The sequence below is a fragment of the Buceros rhinoceros genome, unplaced genomic scaffold, assembly GCF_000710305.1.
Source record: "Buceros rhinoceros silvestris isolate BGI_N320 unplaced genomic scaffold, ASM71030v1 scaffold1956, whole genome shotgun sequence".
Taxonomy (NCBI): Eukaryota; Metazoa; Chordata; class Aves; order Bucerotiformes; family Bucerotidae; genus Buceros; species Buceros rhinoceros.
This window is the reverse complement of record NW_010417912.1, coordinates 95,157-109,627: the sequence shown is the minus strand read 5'-3', so window position 1 is coordinate 109,627 and position 14,471 is coordinate 95,157. Positions and strand designations below refer to the sequence as shown.

Below are 14,471 nucleotides of genomic sequence, written 5' to 3'. Positions count from 1 at the left end.
GGGAGAAGAGGGAATAGGGCATTAGCATGTGGCTGTTTCATTGTTGTAGTCACTGTGCTGTCTAAAGCAAGTGATAATTGTCTTTGGAACAGCTGCAGAAGCTGTGGCCTTTAAAGCTGCCCTCAGGGCTGGAGCTATGGGGAAATTATGTTTGGATTATTGCAGAGTCTAGGCGTTAAGAGGGCAAGGGAACAAGGGGATTCTCTCGAGTCAGGTCCTCTTTCTGCAAAGGGTGTTATAAACAAAAGCTCTGTGTCTGGGAAGTGTCTCCCAGACACTGGGAAACAGCTGGTACTGTTGGCACCATGGGGCTTTAACAGCACAGGCCCCAGTGTGGTAGTTTCAGTGAATGTTCAGCCGGGGATGTGTGAGTCTTCACTAGTTAAGGTAAGCATATTTAAGCTAAATCCCTGAAGATCCCCAAAGTTAGCCTACTGAAATGATGGTAAGCAAGAAAATCACAACTTGGATATTTGGAAGCTCTTAAAGAACGCGTGAAAGTCTCATAAATACTGGACTTAAAAAGCAAATTTTCCTGCACATCATTGTGGGGAAAATATTATAAAGTCAAATAATAAAAATAAATATGTAGATATGTGTCATGATGAAAGCACCTAATGCAAACTGGTAAATACATGAAGCTGCTGTTTTAAAAAACATTCTCAAACAATTCTCATATCAGTGAGGTAGAATGGACATCAGTGTGTCAAAAGTTTTCTGTTCTTTCCTACTCTCTCACATATCTGAGATTTCTTAAGTAATACCACTCAGTGGGAAGGGAGCAAAAACCTTTATAAAAGAGATTCTTTAAGGTGAGGATTTATGGCTTATGTCATGAGAAGTAATGAGAACACAAATAGCTTAGTTGTAAGTTATTGTTGCCATATTAAACTGTTCTTCCATTGGTTGAAATACATCTGATCAAAATAAAATGTATTTTTAACAGACAGTGAGGTGTCTCGGTATTCAGCAAAGGCTGGGGAATGTATCTGACAAAATACAAGACTCCAACTTGTGTACCATGTTTTAACCATTGATTTTCTTTCAATCCCTAAAACTTAATAAAAACAAATAAACACCACCACCCCCCTCCAAAAAAAAAAAAGGTAAAAGCTATTGATTTGCCTGTATTGACTACTCATCTGCAAACTTTAAAACATGGAACAGAAGGCTGTTACTGGCCGAAAAAATCTTGCAAGGTCAAGTGGTAGTATGTGGTCACAAGCACCTGGGAGAGAAAAGACTGTGTAAGACTGTGTAAGATGGTGCTTTTCTAAGTCTAGTGTCTGCCAAGCTACTTTTGTGGGGATCTTACGAAGAGAGGGATTGGAAGGAGGATTGTCTCCTGTGTATGAAGGTGCTATGTTCCTCTCAAGAGTCAGATAATAAGGATGCAAGGAGTAATGGAGAGTTGAAGTGGAGGGATGACCACATGCAGACTCTCTGGACACAGTTTGTAGAGTTGCCATTGAGATTGTAAAAGATTATTAAGTGAAGGTCAGCATCTTCTGTTAGCCCGATGATGTAAATCAACTTCTGTATATTTCTTTGTCACATTTGTTCATTCTCAAAAGGTTCACAGCATCCAATTAATACATCACCACTCATGTAGTTGAGCTATCTCGCTTAAAACAGATGTCTGTTTAAAATGTCTCATGCTGCTTAATTTAGCACTTTAAAAAGTGACAAGATGGAGTGCAGCACACAGTAACACATTACAGTAAATGTGTGGAGAATGTTTTTTTAAAGAACAGTATCTTGCATTTTGTTGAGGGGAAAAAAGATGATTTGGCAGATCAGTCTTCTATTTGTGGCAGTTAACAACCAGAGAAGGTCACAGTGGAACTTCCCCACTGTATGAAGACTCTCATAAACACGTATAGCATCAGAAGTGCCCGAAGTTGCCTTAGGTTTCGCTGATGCTGTGACATTGATTTTGGTCATTAATCAATGTTTATAAATTCTGAACAGCTTCAAGAGGCCTTTGCGCATTGGTTGTTAGTGGATACCTGTGAATGCTTGAAATGATAATAATTTCTCCCCATATAAATGAAGATATCAGAGGCAGGTGTTGCCACTGGCTCCAAGCCATTCTTTAGTGAATAGAGAACTTTAAAATTCTGAAATAGCTGGCTCTGTAAGTCCTACATGATAATGTTCCATTTTCCCCATAGATCATGATTTACCTAATTGATAAGGTGCTTCCTGATAGCTATTTTGTCAATAATCTCCGCGCTCTCTCTGTGGATATGGCTGTTTTCCGAGATCTTTTACGAATGAATCTTCCTGAACTGTCCCAGCACTTAGACACCCTGCAAAGAGCTGCTAACAGAGAAAGTGGAGGTACGTTTGACAGAAAATGCTGTTAAATTCCTTTTTGCCATTTCTTCTGAGCACTAGTTTAAAAATACAGTCTTTTAGGAGTTTACATGAGTTTATTGCTTAGAATATGTATTTTAAATCATTAAGGTGAAAGATGATAGTTTCCTTTATTGATAACTTTCACATGAATAGGCATCGCTCTCAGGAAAAAGTATAGGGGAAACAATTTGGTCCCACTACCAACTGCAGACAGAATACACAGGTACAAAACTCAGAAGTATTTCTTTGGTTGCTACCTGAAAACTGGCTTTAAGCTGTGATTTTTTTTTTTTTTTTTTTTTTTTTTTTTTTTTTTTTTTTTTTTTTTTTTTTTTTTTTTTTTTTTTTTTTTTTTTTTTTTTTTTTTTTTTTTTTTTTTTTTCTGGTCTAGTATTCCCTCCAGACTTTTTCTGATTTTTAAACAAGATACAGCTCTTTCATTTGGGAGTCATTTTGAGGAGGATGGGGTTTTTTGTTGTTGTTGGTTGGGGTTTCTTTCAATCTGAAAGCTAAGTGCACCCTGAGTTCCATCTGAGAAAAGATCTGCTACTGTGTTCCATGTAAATAAATTGTGACTGTGCCCAAACTTTATAAAAACAAAGGCAGGCTTTTGAGGAAGTATTTGCTGTTTGAAAGTGTTTTCACAGGCTGTAGCCTCTTTGGTCTTGGCCTTCAGGCCACAAAGGATGCACGAAGTGTTCTCTGAGCATAACAAGGAAGTAAAACTTCAGAGTTGTGGCTGAAATACTAAATCTTATTTGAAATTTAACAATCCAAAAGGAAAACTGGATGTATCACAGTCACTGCTGCTAAGCCAGCAGTGCATCAGTATATTAAAACAACAGATAAGACTTTACAGAGACAGTCACCTTCACCTTCATTGTAGATAAAGACTTGTTATCCCATTAGTTTCTGAAGAAATGCAGTGGTGGGGTTGTTTTATTGGGGGTTTTGTTGTTGTTTTATTAAAAAAAAGCTTTTCACTCATATGGCTTTGGGAAAGGAAAAGCAGTCCTTCTGATATAAGAAAACAAACAAACAAACCATGTGGTGGAGTTTTCCAAGGTTTGCAGTCCAAAACCACTGCTGCTGCTTAGAGGTTTTTGCAGTGCAGCAGAATGAAAGGTGACTAGTATGTCATTTTTTCACTTCTCTTTTTCTCAGCTTATCTTTGGACAGGTGCAGGCTAAGTGAGTTTTGAGCAGTAACATAGGTACTAGAATATCTGGTGGATTTCAATGTGCAGTTGATAGTCCTTGTAAAAAATAGTAGTGAATTGCAATTACTTTAAGCATTTTTTAATATTTTATTTTTATTTCAGGAGGCTATGAACCCCCACTTACAAATGTCTTCACAATGCAGTGGTTTCTGACCCTCTTTGCCACTTGCTTGCCTAACCATACAGTTCTGAAGATCTGGGATTCAGTATTCTTTGAAGGCTCTGAAATTATACTGAGAGTAGCTTTGGCTATCTGGGCAAAGCTAGGAGAGTAAGTGGTCATTCTTATCTGATTTTTCTTTTCAGTAGGAGCAATGTGTGTAACTCATGTTGTTCTGAAGTGTGTGTTCTCAAATCTAAACAAGACACAATCTTTTGGGAGAATAATTCTGCTTTGAAAAAGCTGCACAAAGTGCTTCTGTGGCTTTCCCAAACATGTTTCTGTCATCATGTCAGAATGAGCATGATAATTAATTGACCCTTGCTGCAGGAAATGTCTCTAGTTGTTTGTGTTGTCTGTGTATAATGTCTTCATGCTATGCTAAAAGGTTGGTTGGACTTTTCAGAACACAGTCCTCTGAAAGAGCTGGTAAATGCTCTATGGAAAGATATACAGAGAGACTTGAGGGTGACTAGCTAATTTAGTCGGGTACCTGAAGCTGGGGTTGTTAATTCCCTCATTTTCACTTAAGCAGACTTTCAAGATTTGAGCCCATTGGCTATACCCAAGAGGTGAGTTCGTTGTTACTAAGAAAAGGATTTAGTGTTAGGCAGTTCTTTTCTGTTAAGGCCTGCAAATACATTTTCCTGAAATACTCTGGTTTAAGCACATTCTAGCCAACCTTCTATTATAGTGGAAACTGACCACACAGGACAGTTACAAGAGATGGTTAGTTCTTCTGAACTCCTTTGTTGTCATAGCAAATATTTGCATTCCAAAGAAAGTACAGTGCTCCCAGAGAAATGAGTTTTGTCACTGACTTCAGTGGGAGGTGAGAGCTCTGACAGGCTGCGCAGATGTTCAGCAGCTGCATTGAGTTTTTCTTGTGGTACCCATCAACACTCACCTTCTTTTTTTTCCATGAGGCTGAACCACTGGGATTTATGTTCAGCTCTATCCTTGGAGGTTTCATTAATTTTTTTCTTTCTGAATAAATGAACACTTCAGGCCAGTGGCATTGTAAGACACTATGTTTAGTATATTTAATTTTTAATCTGAAGAATAATAATTAGAGTAATAATTTCCTAAGAGCTTTCTTTGTTCAGTTCATGAATGAAACTTGCATGAATCATTTGCATTAGGATTAGGCTATATGTAGTCCCACTGTGCTTTATTACTTTGTACCATGCCTATTGCAGTAGGTCTCTGTGCACTTAAAAGTTGTAATTAAAAATAGCCCAACTCCTAACATGATAAAAAAGAAAGTCACTGCTAGGAAGATTTTACTGTAAAACTTAAAGCAAAACTGACATATGGTTTATAAAAATTGTAAGGAACAGAATGAAGAAATCTATAAGAATATGTCCAAAAGAATAAGCTGATCACACTGCACACCTTGTAACTACTGTTTGTGGGGAATGGGAGCAGGTCTGGCAGATTTGGGGGCAATTAACAGAAAGGGACACTGGTGGGATAACTAGAGATGCAGAAGACAGTAACTCACTAAAACTGAACAAGAATTGAAATACAGTAAGTTTGTGAATAATGATATGAAATGAGATGAGGAAGTAAAAGATTGGGCACTGCATTTTCACTGGGAGAGGATTATGGCTTTGTTGTTTCTTCTGCACTAGAAATAGAACAGGGAGGATTTTTAAAAAGTGGGGCCTGAACCAGTGATCATAGTCTCATGATCTTGATACTTCTCAAGATTACCTTTCTAGACATGAAAATGGGGTGAGAAGTCCTTTTCCTAAAATGTGGGTGGTTCAATCATACTTCTGTTTTGAGGGAGACTGAAGGAATGGGGAGGTTAAAAATAGGTGCAGTAATGAAGGAGGTGTGTGGAGGGCACGAGAAACCGAAAGCATCGGGGAAGGTAAGCAGGAAGTTTGTGATAACTGGCTAAATACCCAGTTTCTACTTTTTCTTAATACTTAACCATTCTTTTAGCAAAACTGTGTTAAGACTTCAGTAGGAGTTTCATAATTCAATGGTTGTTCTTTGTAGACACTGAATATCAAGAGAAGATTCCTCTTCTAATTCTTAAGAAAAAACGGCCCTGTACTTTTTTGACCATTCCAGCAGCTGTGCTTTAGAGGGGACGGTGCGATATGTAGCCAGCAACGCACTTGTTTGGGATAGAAATAAAACCAGTTTTTCACTTGATGGGAGAGGATGTTTAGCGACTGACCCTAATGTATGTAGAACAACAACTCACAAAAGCATATTACTCATATTTCTCTTCCTCTAGCTGACACTCTGTGGGCGATTCTGTGTTTTTAGAAGTTGAAAGAAAAGTGTGGGGGGGAAAAAAAGAAACAACTGACACCCCCCTTCCCCACAAACAAACAAAAACCAAAAGAAAAAACAACGCACCACCAAAACAACAACAAAACAAACAAAATAGAAAAAAAGGTTTGCATCTCTAATTTAGAAATAGCATTCACAAATATGCAGGATATGAGTGAATTTTTCTTCATTCTGCATTATGTGAGCTCAGCTTTTTGGAATACAACAATATATATAAATACAGCTATTTTTAATTTACTCCACTGGAATGTTTTCTGGCCAGTGGATATGTTCTCATTTGACAAAAACACAGTTCAACCAGTGAATTCAGCCATTTGGTGCATAGTGAAGAATGGGAGATGAGACAGTCGAGAAACCTTTATGCTCTATTTCTGAGCTGATGGGAGAACTGCCTTGTGCTAGTAGGAGGCAGGATTTATTGGTTCTCCTGTAGCAGAAGTGAAAGGGGCAGAGGGAATAACCTGTCTGGCCAGGCATGAATCCTTTATGGTGAGCAGTCAGGACAGTAAGCTATGATCAGTGTCTCCTTCTACAGCATCAGCATTTCCAGTGGGATGTGCATAGTTTTGTTATTTGGAAGTGTAGGGAGGATTGCAGTAAACTTAAGAATTAAGGTGGCTAATGGAAGCGCATGTTTTAGCGTAACAAAGTTCAGTTTTGATTTGGAGATGTATAATCAGATGTAAAAGTAAAATAAAAAAACCAACATATATTTTGATGTAGGCAAATAGAGTGTTGTGAAACTGCAGATGAGTTTTACAGTACCATGGGCAAGCTGACCCAGGAGATGCTGGACGACAGTCTGATTGACAGCAATGAGCTCATGCAGGTGAGTAACTGTGATTTAATTATTGTTTGTGTTTTCTGTGCATCCTTCAGTTGCTGATTTCTAACAAATTACTTTTTTGTTCACATACTGCAGAAACATAAACTTTCCCAAGAATAAAAGTTTAAGATAACTGAGCTGACCTAGCATGTTAATGACACAAACAGGTGACCAGCAGTTAAAGCTAAAATCTTATCTTATGCATTAAGTAGAGAGAACTACTAGGCTCCATTTGATAAAAATTAGTTTTACGTTGACAGCTGAAAGTTTGTTGTGATATAAGGCCTGCTTGGATTTATGCAAGTAAGATGTAGAATCTTCCAGTAGCTATAATTTTTAGGGTGTTCTTTTGTTCTATGTTTTTGTCAGTTACAGTTTGTTACACTGTGCACTTCTCATTCTGCAGGCACTGTAGGAGACGAGTTTATCAAGTGAGAGAGGAAAAAAATGCCCTTAATAATTTTAAAAAACAAAGCTATGAACAGTCGTCAGTCAACTATAAACAAAGACATTTGTTGATAATTGCAGTCCCTGCATTCTTAAACCATACGTCCTTGTGTGAGAACAAAGATCCATGTTGTTCTGGGAAAGAAAAGGGCCTTCAGTATTGCAGATAAAATTTTTCTGATTTGCACTTACACTTCTTTTTGTGATACCCTTGAGGTGTTGTTTATTTAGATGTTTTATGTAACAGTTCTGGAACTTTGCTTTTGATGATTCAGAGCATGGTGATTAAATGGACGCAAATATAGAGCACATAATTCACCTGAAATTTTTTACCTGTTTTAGGGGAAGAAAAACTATCTCAGTCAATGAAGTTGCATGAGTTTACTAACAGCATTTAGAAGGTGACTTTTAATACCCACTATTGGAAGCAAAACTTACTGACTGTCTGGGATAATACACTTTCCTAGTGTGGTAATGTACTGCCCTGAAGGAAAGGGTTAATTTCAGATTTATTATTTTTGTTATTGTTACTGTTTTGTCTGATGAGGGAGCTCTAGGAACCGGAGAGGCAAGCACTGTGGGATTTTGTTTTGCTTAAAAAATGGAAATACAGCTGGTTGGTGGTACTCACGTGCTTTTAAAATAAAAGGTTAAGGTTTCTGACAAGACAGTTCAGATACTGAGGATGTGTGAGGAGAGTGGCACAAGCTGACGCCTTCTCATGTTCATTGTGTTTTGGTTCCTGGTCTCAAGAGTAGTACGAAATCAAGATGTGGCATTTCTGACAAAGAATAATGTTGGGAAAGCTGAAGTGGGCTTTAGGGACTTGGTGTGCGTTTCTTTCTTCGCCGTTGTATGTAATAGAAGGTAAGGCATAGGTAACTTACTGGTTGGAGGGTTGGATGGATCTTTTTGTATTTTTAACTGGTGCAATTACAAATATACTAAGTAGGCAGTCTTTATGCTTCAGAGAAAGAAATAAGCACTTGGTCCAAATTATATGTGCATTCATAGTGTATGTGTGTATTTTCTGACACTGACTGGAGTGTTAAGGTAGGGTAACATTGCCATTGATACAGAGAATGTGGCAGGTTTAAGTTTTCTGTATAGAGAAGCAACGTGTCTGGTTTATGTGCGTCCTCTCAGCTGAAGAAACCATGCTATAGTTTAGACAGAATTCTTTAGGTCAAAGGCAGGCATTGGCAGTGTGGGTGTCTCCATCTGAGATGTTCACTCTCGGCTCTCTCTACTGCAAGTGGAGAGAATTAGATACTCAATAGTTTACCGCTAGGGAATATGAATGCCACCGTGTGTCTGGCTGCTGCATTTGAACAATTTTTCTCTGTATTGGAGAGTAAAATAAAGAAATATGAACTGTTGCATTAATGAAAGGATCCAGGCTGCCTGAAGACCTGTTTTTTTAAATTGCTTTAGGCTTTTTCAGAGGCATCAGCCAGAGATGAAAGTTTAAACTGCTTTGTTTCCAAAACGTTCTTTTCCCCTAATCAAAGTCAGAACGGTGAATTTTCATTTAACGTGTTTTACAAGGTGGCTCAAGGGTTAGTATCCTGCTGTGGGAAAAGATTAATATCTCCCTCTGCCTTCTCTGCGCATTTCAGTAAAGGTTGCTGGTGGCAATTGCCTCACTTTTCTTTGGACTTGCATGACACTGACATTTGTATCTGAACTACCTGTCCAGGTTCACTTAAGCCAGTGAAGAGTAACAGGCACTTCTCCTCCACTAGAAAACAATTTGTGCTCTAAAATGCCCATTTCCTTTGGGAGTGCAAGGAGGGAGGTAAGGCTTCAGGGGCAAGTGTTGACAGAGCAGATGTCTAAAGTATGTCAGAGGACTTGTGTCCTCATTCTCTCCACCAGCATGTGTAGTTGATGCACGTTTATAATTGAAAATGCCTGCCTCCCTCCCATGTAGATATATAGCTCCGGTTTGAGGGCTTAAAGCTGTTGCAGATTTAGCCCTTGTATGTCAAGAATTCTTACAATGTTGTGCTGAGAAGAGCATTGGGGGATTGGTGGAGCAAGCAAGCCTACTGCTTCCTCCTTTTTCAGGTTGAGCAGTTTCGGTAAATAAAGTGTAAGTGCTGTACACATCAGATGCTAGACTGGGTATGCATTCAAACAAATACGATATTCGGTAACGTCATTTTATTGGCCTATTAATAACTTTGGTTCTAACATGGAGACAGAAGGCTGTATGTCAGGTGTCTGCAGATAGTCTAAATAGTGTGCGCTAGATTGACTACGTGCTTTCATGCTTTCTCAGAAAGCAAGCATTTATATTACCAGCTAAACTAATTCAGTTTGTATACCTAGAAATACTTCACTGTAGAGGAGATGAGAAACAGACAGGAAAAGGCAGGCATCCCTCTGTTTTTACAGGGATTAATCCCTCTGGATTACCTTAGCATTTTAGAACTACCTTCTGTAGACAGTTTTCCCAATTCATTGTTAATTTTCTACCGAGTAGCATTTTGACAATTTTGGGTTTGTTTTTGCTTTCACTTTCACTAACAAAACAAAAAGCAAAGTGAAAAGAGACAAGAGCCTTAAAGCAGTGTGGGATGGTTCTGGAGGTAAGTGTGTTTTGAGCTCTCTATAAAACTGCTTACCTTCTTTGGGAAGCCACAGCCCATCACATTCTGTGTGGTGTTCTGCTGAGGGTGTAGATGGCTTTGCATTTTTAGCGCAAGGCAAAGGATTGACATATGCTACCAATTTAATGTGAGAGGTTTTTTCCTTGTCTCTCTTCTTGTTTCCAGAATCCATCCCTTTATGGACATAAATAAGATAGTAAGTTCAGCTGTATCGTGCTTTGTATGTGTAGGCCGTTTCCCTCTGGCACAGTTTCACCAGAATTAAGCAAGTGGCACCCAAGGCTATGTACAAACTAGGAACAGGATGATTTATCTCCAAAGCATTGCTGTAAGGAGATCACAGGTGTTGATCGACAATATTTTTTGAATTTCCGGTAGAATTTGCATCAGTGTAAAATTTGTTTGTGGATCTCTTAGCCAGGTGGCAAGCGAGGCCTCCAGTTATAATCTGATAAAAAGTAATTAAGCTAAAAATGTGTAAGCTCGGTGAAAGAAATTGCACGGGATCTGGAAGAGACGCAGATTGGAGACAGGCAAAAGCTGAAAGCATAATCTAAAACTGTAAGTGCAAGGAGTAAATGAAGGACCCTGAGTGGACTGTTTCTCTTAAAGGGTAACTAACATATGGAACAAGTTACCTGGAAAGGCTGTTGACATAAAGAGTAGAAATAAATTTCAGACACACCTCCTTCTCTCTGAAGGGAGACAGTTGAGACATATGGGGGAAAAAAAACCCAGGAAAGTGTGGTGGAGATCAAACAAGTGGGCAGATGCGTTGGGTCTTAGGTAGGTCTTTCTCCAGATCATAAAATTCCTTCGTCTGGTAGACTGCTGGGATATTGCTGTTCAGGCCCTAGCACATGTTCGCCTTTCACAGTAGCATTGTAGTTTCATGGAGTGGCAAAGCTTCATTTCATGCTCTGGGTTTTTGTAGGCATCCTCCTTGCCTTAGAGTCTGTGCATGGCTCAAACTGTAAAAGCATTTTCACACAGAAGCCTGCTGAGCTGCACTATTGTCCTGTGCCTGATCCAGTCAGGAGTTTCCTTCCTGATCCTCATTGCTTACATAATGAAAATTACAAATGTATTAAAAAAAAAAAAAAACAACACCCAACCATCACTACCTCCAAAACCCCCTCTAAAACCTCCCTGGCCCCCTCGCTCTCCACCCCCCCAGGCAACAATCAAAACTAGACACTGAGAGGATGAATGTTAGCTGAATAATGTAGGTTCCTTCCTCTTTGGCTGTAACTTTTGTATTGAAGTGGTTTCCTGCACACAGGCTCTTGGGGCTACTGCAGTGTAATGGATCTGTTAACAGTCCACATCGAGTGAGGATCTGCTCCTTCCTATCTATGCTAGTGTCAATACCTTGTTGAATACTTGAGCAGAACATATGTCTTCTGGAAGATCCCCGAAACCTCAGTCACGCATTCATCTGAGTGAAATCATAATTGGAGGAGGAAGATTTTCGGTGTGCTGGCAAGAAGATTGACACTGATTATTATATAAGTACAGGAGCTGAAAAGAACCCTACATCTCATGTTATCAGCTCCAGTTAAATTTTTTTTTCCTCTGGACCATGTGTTTTTCTAGTGAGTCAGTCTTTATTTTTCTTACAGGAAATACTGACTGAATCGTAAAACTAGACCATTTCCGTTTTCTTCCATGAGAATGTGCAGCTTTTAATCCTGCAAGACTGTGGAAGTCTGTTCATGGAGAAATCTTTTGTGGGACTGTTAGTTAAAGTGAAAATTTTAAAAGCTGCATTTTTTTTTCCCCTAGACTGTTTATACCATGGCTCAGTTTCCCTTCCCACAACTGGCGGAATTAAGGGAAAAATACACGTACAACATTACTCCTTTCCCTGCAGCAGTAAAATCAACTTCTCTTCCAGGGTAAGTTTGAAATGTGCTGCTTATGACATATAGCGTTATTGTTTACCCTACACAGAGAGTGAAATGGCAGGTGACATCCTTCCAGTATCCTCCTAAAGAAGATAAAGATGTTTGATAATTATCATATTTAAGAATGTCTCTTTCTCATTTCTCTTATGTTCTCGTTTGACAGAAGGTTAACCAGAACCCGAGACAGTGATGAGGAAAATGACCTAGATGATGAAGACTCCATTACCAATGCAATTGGTTGTCTTGGACCGTTAAGTGGGTTTTTGGCACCAGAGCTTCAAAAATACCAAAAACAGGTGAAAGGTAAAAGTGCTTTTGTTCATTTTGGAAGACGTAGTTAAATCTGCATGACCTTGCAGAAGTTGTCAGTGGCTTCCTCTGTGAAAACTGCAATGAAAATTGTATTTTATATTCACGTATCGATTATAGCAGGTACTAAATGACTTGCTCTTCAGTCCATGAAGATGTCTTCAAAGTCAAGTTTGAAGGCTGTACGTATACAATAATGACAGTGTGGGTTAAGGATTTGGCTGCAGTAATGGTTAAAAAACCAACCCCGCAGGGTTGCCCACTCACAAAAAAAAGCAGCACGGTGTGGAAGAAAGCCCCCTGTAAATTCATGCTTATTTCCGAGCAAGCTGCTATGTAGTCAGCATTTTCTGAAGAGTGTACATAATCTTGACCTTTATTAGCGTATACGTGGCTAATACTGGAACCTGTCAGCGGTGAGTGAATTCTGTAGGTCATTTCATTGCCTTTTTGGCCAAGCCTTCAGACTGTCACATGTTTTGGGTATATTCACATTTTTTTAAAAATCGAGTGTGGTTTAGGGGGTTCAAAAATGTCACTATTTTTCAAATCCCTTCACACTGAAATAAAATTTCTAGCAGAATGGTATGTTCACCTGTGCATGCTCTACAAGGAGAACAAAATTCTGATCCATACAAGAAAAGCAGATCATTTGTTAGCTTGCAGAGGCCTTTAGGAAACGGTACTGAACAACGTTTTTATGATATGCTGAAAGAGGCTATAGTTATTTAGCCCAAACACAACCCCACCTTCCCCCCAAAAGCCTGGACTGATATAGCAGTCACTGTTACCTGATTACACATCATCACTTCTGTGGCTTGGTTTTGCTGGAGTGCCAGTTTGGTGATGCATCAGAAACAGCTGAAAAAATAAACTGCACTGCTGCAGTTGCTCTGAAATTTAGACAGAGACACTCTCACATTGTCTGATCCTCAGCTGCTCTGTGCCTGTCTCTTTTGTTGCCACCAGCATCTTTCTCCCTGTGGTGCCATAACAGTTTCTTGGTGTTTCTTGCTGGTATCACTAGGTTGGTTGTTTAATCTGTCACCCGGTTGACTGTAATGTATTTTATAACTTGCGTTGTTAGCCTCCTGACCAACTGAGTGTCTTTAATAACGAGTTTCTGACCTACTTAGTGATGGGTTGATGTAGGCTTGGGCCCTGTAGGAAAGATAGGGACAGTCTTTTTAGCAGGGTCTGTTGTGACAGGACAAGGGGTAATGGTTTTAAAAAAAAAAAGGGGGGGGGATTCAGACTAAGACTGAAGGAAGAAATTTTTTACAATGAGGGTGTGAAACACTGGAACAGGTTGCTTAGAGAGGTGGTAGAAGCCCTATTCCTGGAAACATTCAAGGTCAGGTTGGATGGGGCTCTGAGCAATTTCTAGTTGAAGATGTTCACACTCATTGTGGGGAGGTTGGACTAGATGATCTTTGAAGGTTCCTTCCAACCCCAAACTTTCTATGATTCTGTGTACTTTTGGGTAATTGAAGAGTTGTGCTTATGACTTTGCATTGCTACATTAATTTTATACTCTTTAAACTCCCCTCAAACCCTTACTATTTTTAAGCAGTAGTTCTAAAAATGTAATACTTCTTATAAAGAGTGCAGCTTTGTTAAATATACTTCTTTTTTTTAATTGAAGACTACAGTTAAATAAGATGCTAGGAATCGGACATAGACTTCCCTTGTAGATGATCTGTGGAACTCTTAAATGTACCCATTTACTCCTCATCTCCACTTTATTCCCACTCTGCAGATCAGAGTGAAGAACAAAGTCTGGGTTCCAGTAACATTGCAGAACTAAGTCCAGGAGCAATAGACTCTTGCCGAAGCGAGTATCATGCTGCTTTTAACAGCATGATGATGGAGCGTATGACCACTGATATTAACGCACTGAAAAAGCAATATTCCAGGATAAAGAAGAAGCAGCAACAGCAAGTTCACCATGTGTATATCAGAGCAGGTAATGTATCAAAACACGTTTCATTTACTGATTTATTACAAGATAACTTCATCATAGGAAACAAGGCAAACGACATTTGTTTACATTTAACTAAGTAGAGAAGCCAAGAGAGACTGATGGAGTATATAACATGATAGTGATAAAGTGGGTACCACTTCATGCAGACAGGTTGTAAATGAGAAGGTGATGTTTTTTCTTCTTTTGTCAGGATCTGAAGATGACGATCCTGGGAATTTTTTAGGTCCCAGGGACCAGCTGAACAATGGTATTTAAAAGTGTCTTTGCTATCTGGGTGCATTGCGTTGATTTCTCTGATTAAAAGCTTCAAATCTTTGGAATTCCTGGAGC

The 14,471-nt window shown here is 39.1% G+C and overlaps 1 protein-coding gene across 1 annotated transcript in view; it reads left to right on the top strand.

The window, feature by feature from the left end:
- TBC1D30 (TBC1 domain family, member 30) overlaps positions 1 to 14,471 on the top strand; it is a gene marked incomplete at its 5' end in the record, with an annotated part of 23,131 nt that overhangs the window by 6,533 nt on the left and 2,127 nt on the right. The window contains 7 exons of the mRNA XM_010138314.1: positions 2,175 to 2,343; positions 3,683 to 3,851; positions 6,777 to 6,882; positions 11,727 to 11,839; positions 12,012 to 12,151; positions 13,917 to 14,123; positions 14,332 to 14,388. Coding sequence (XP_010136616.1) covers positions 2,175 to 2,343; positions 3,683 to 3,851; positions 6,777 to 6,882; positions 11,727 to 11,839; positions 12,012 to 12,151; positions 13,917 to 14,123; positions 14,332 to 14,388 — 961 coding nt within the window. The remainder of the gene's footprint in view (positions 1 to 2,174; positions 2,344 to 3,682; positions 3,852 to 6,776; positions 6,883 to 11,726; positions 11,840 to 12,011; positions 12,152 to 13,916; positions 14,124 to 14,331; positions 14,389 to 14,471) is intronic.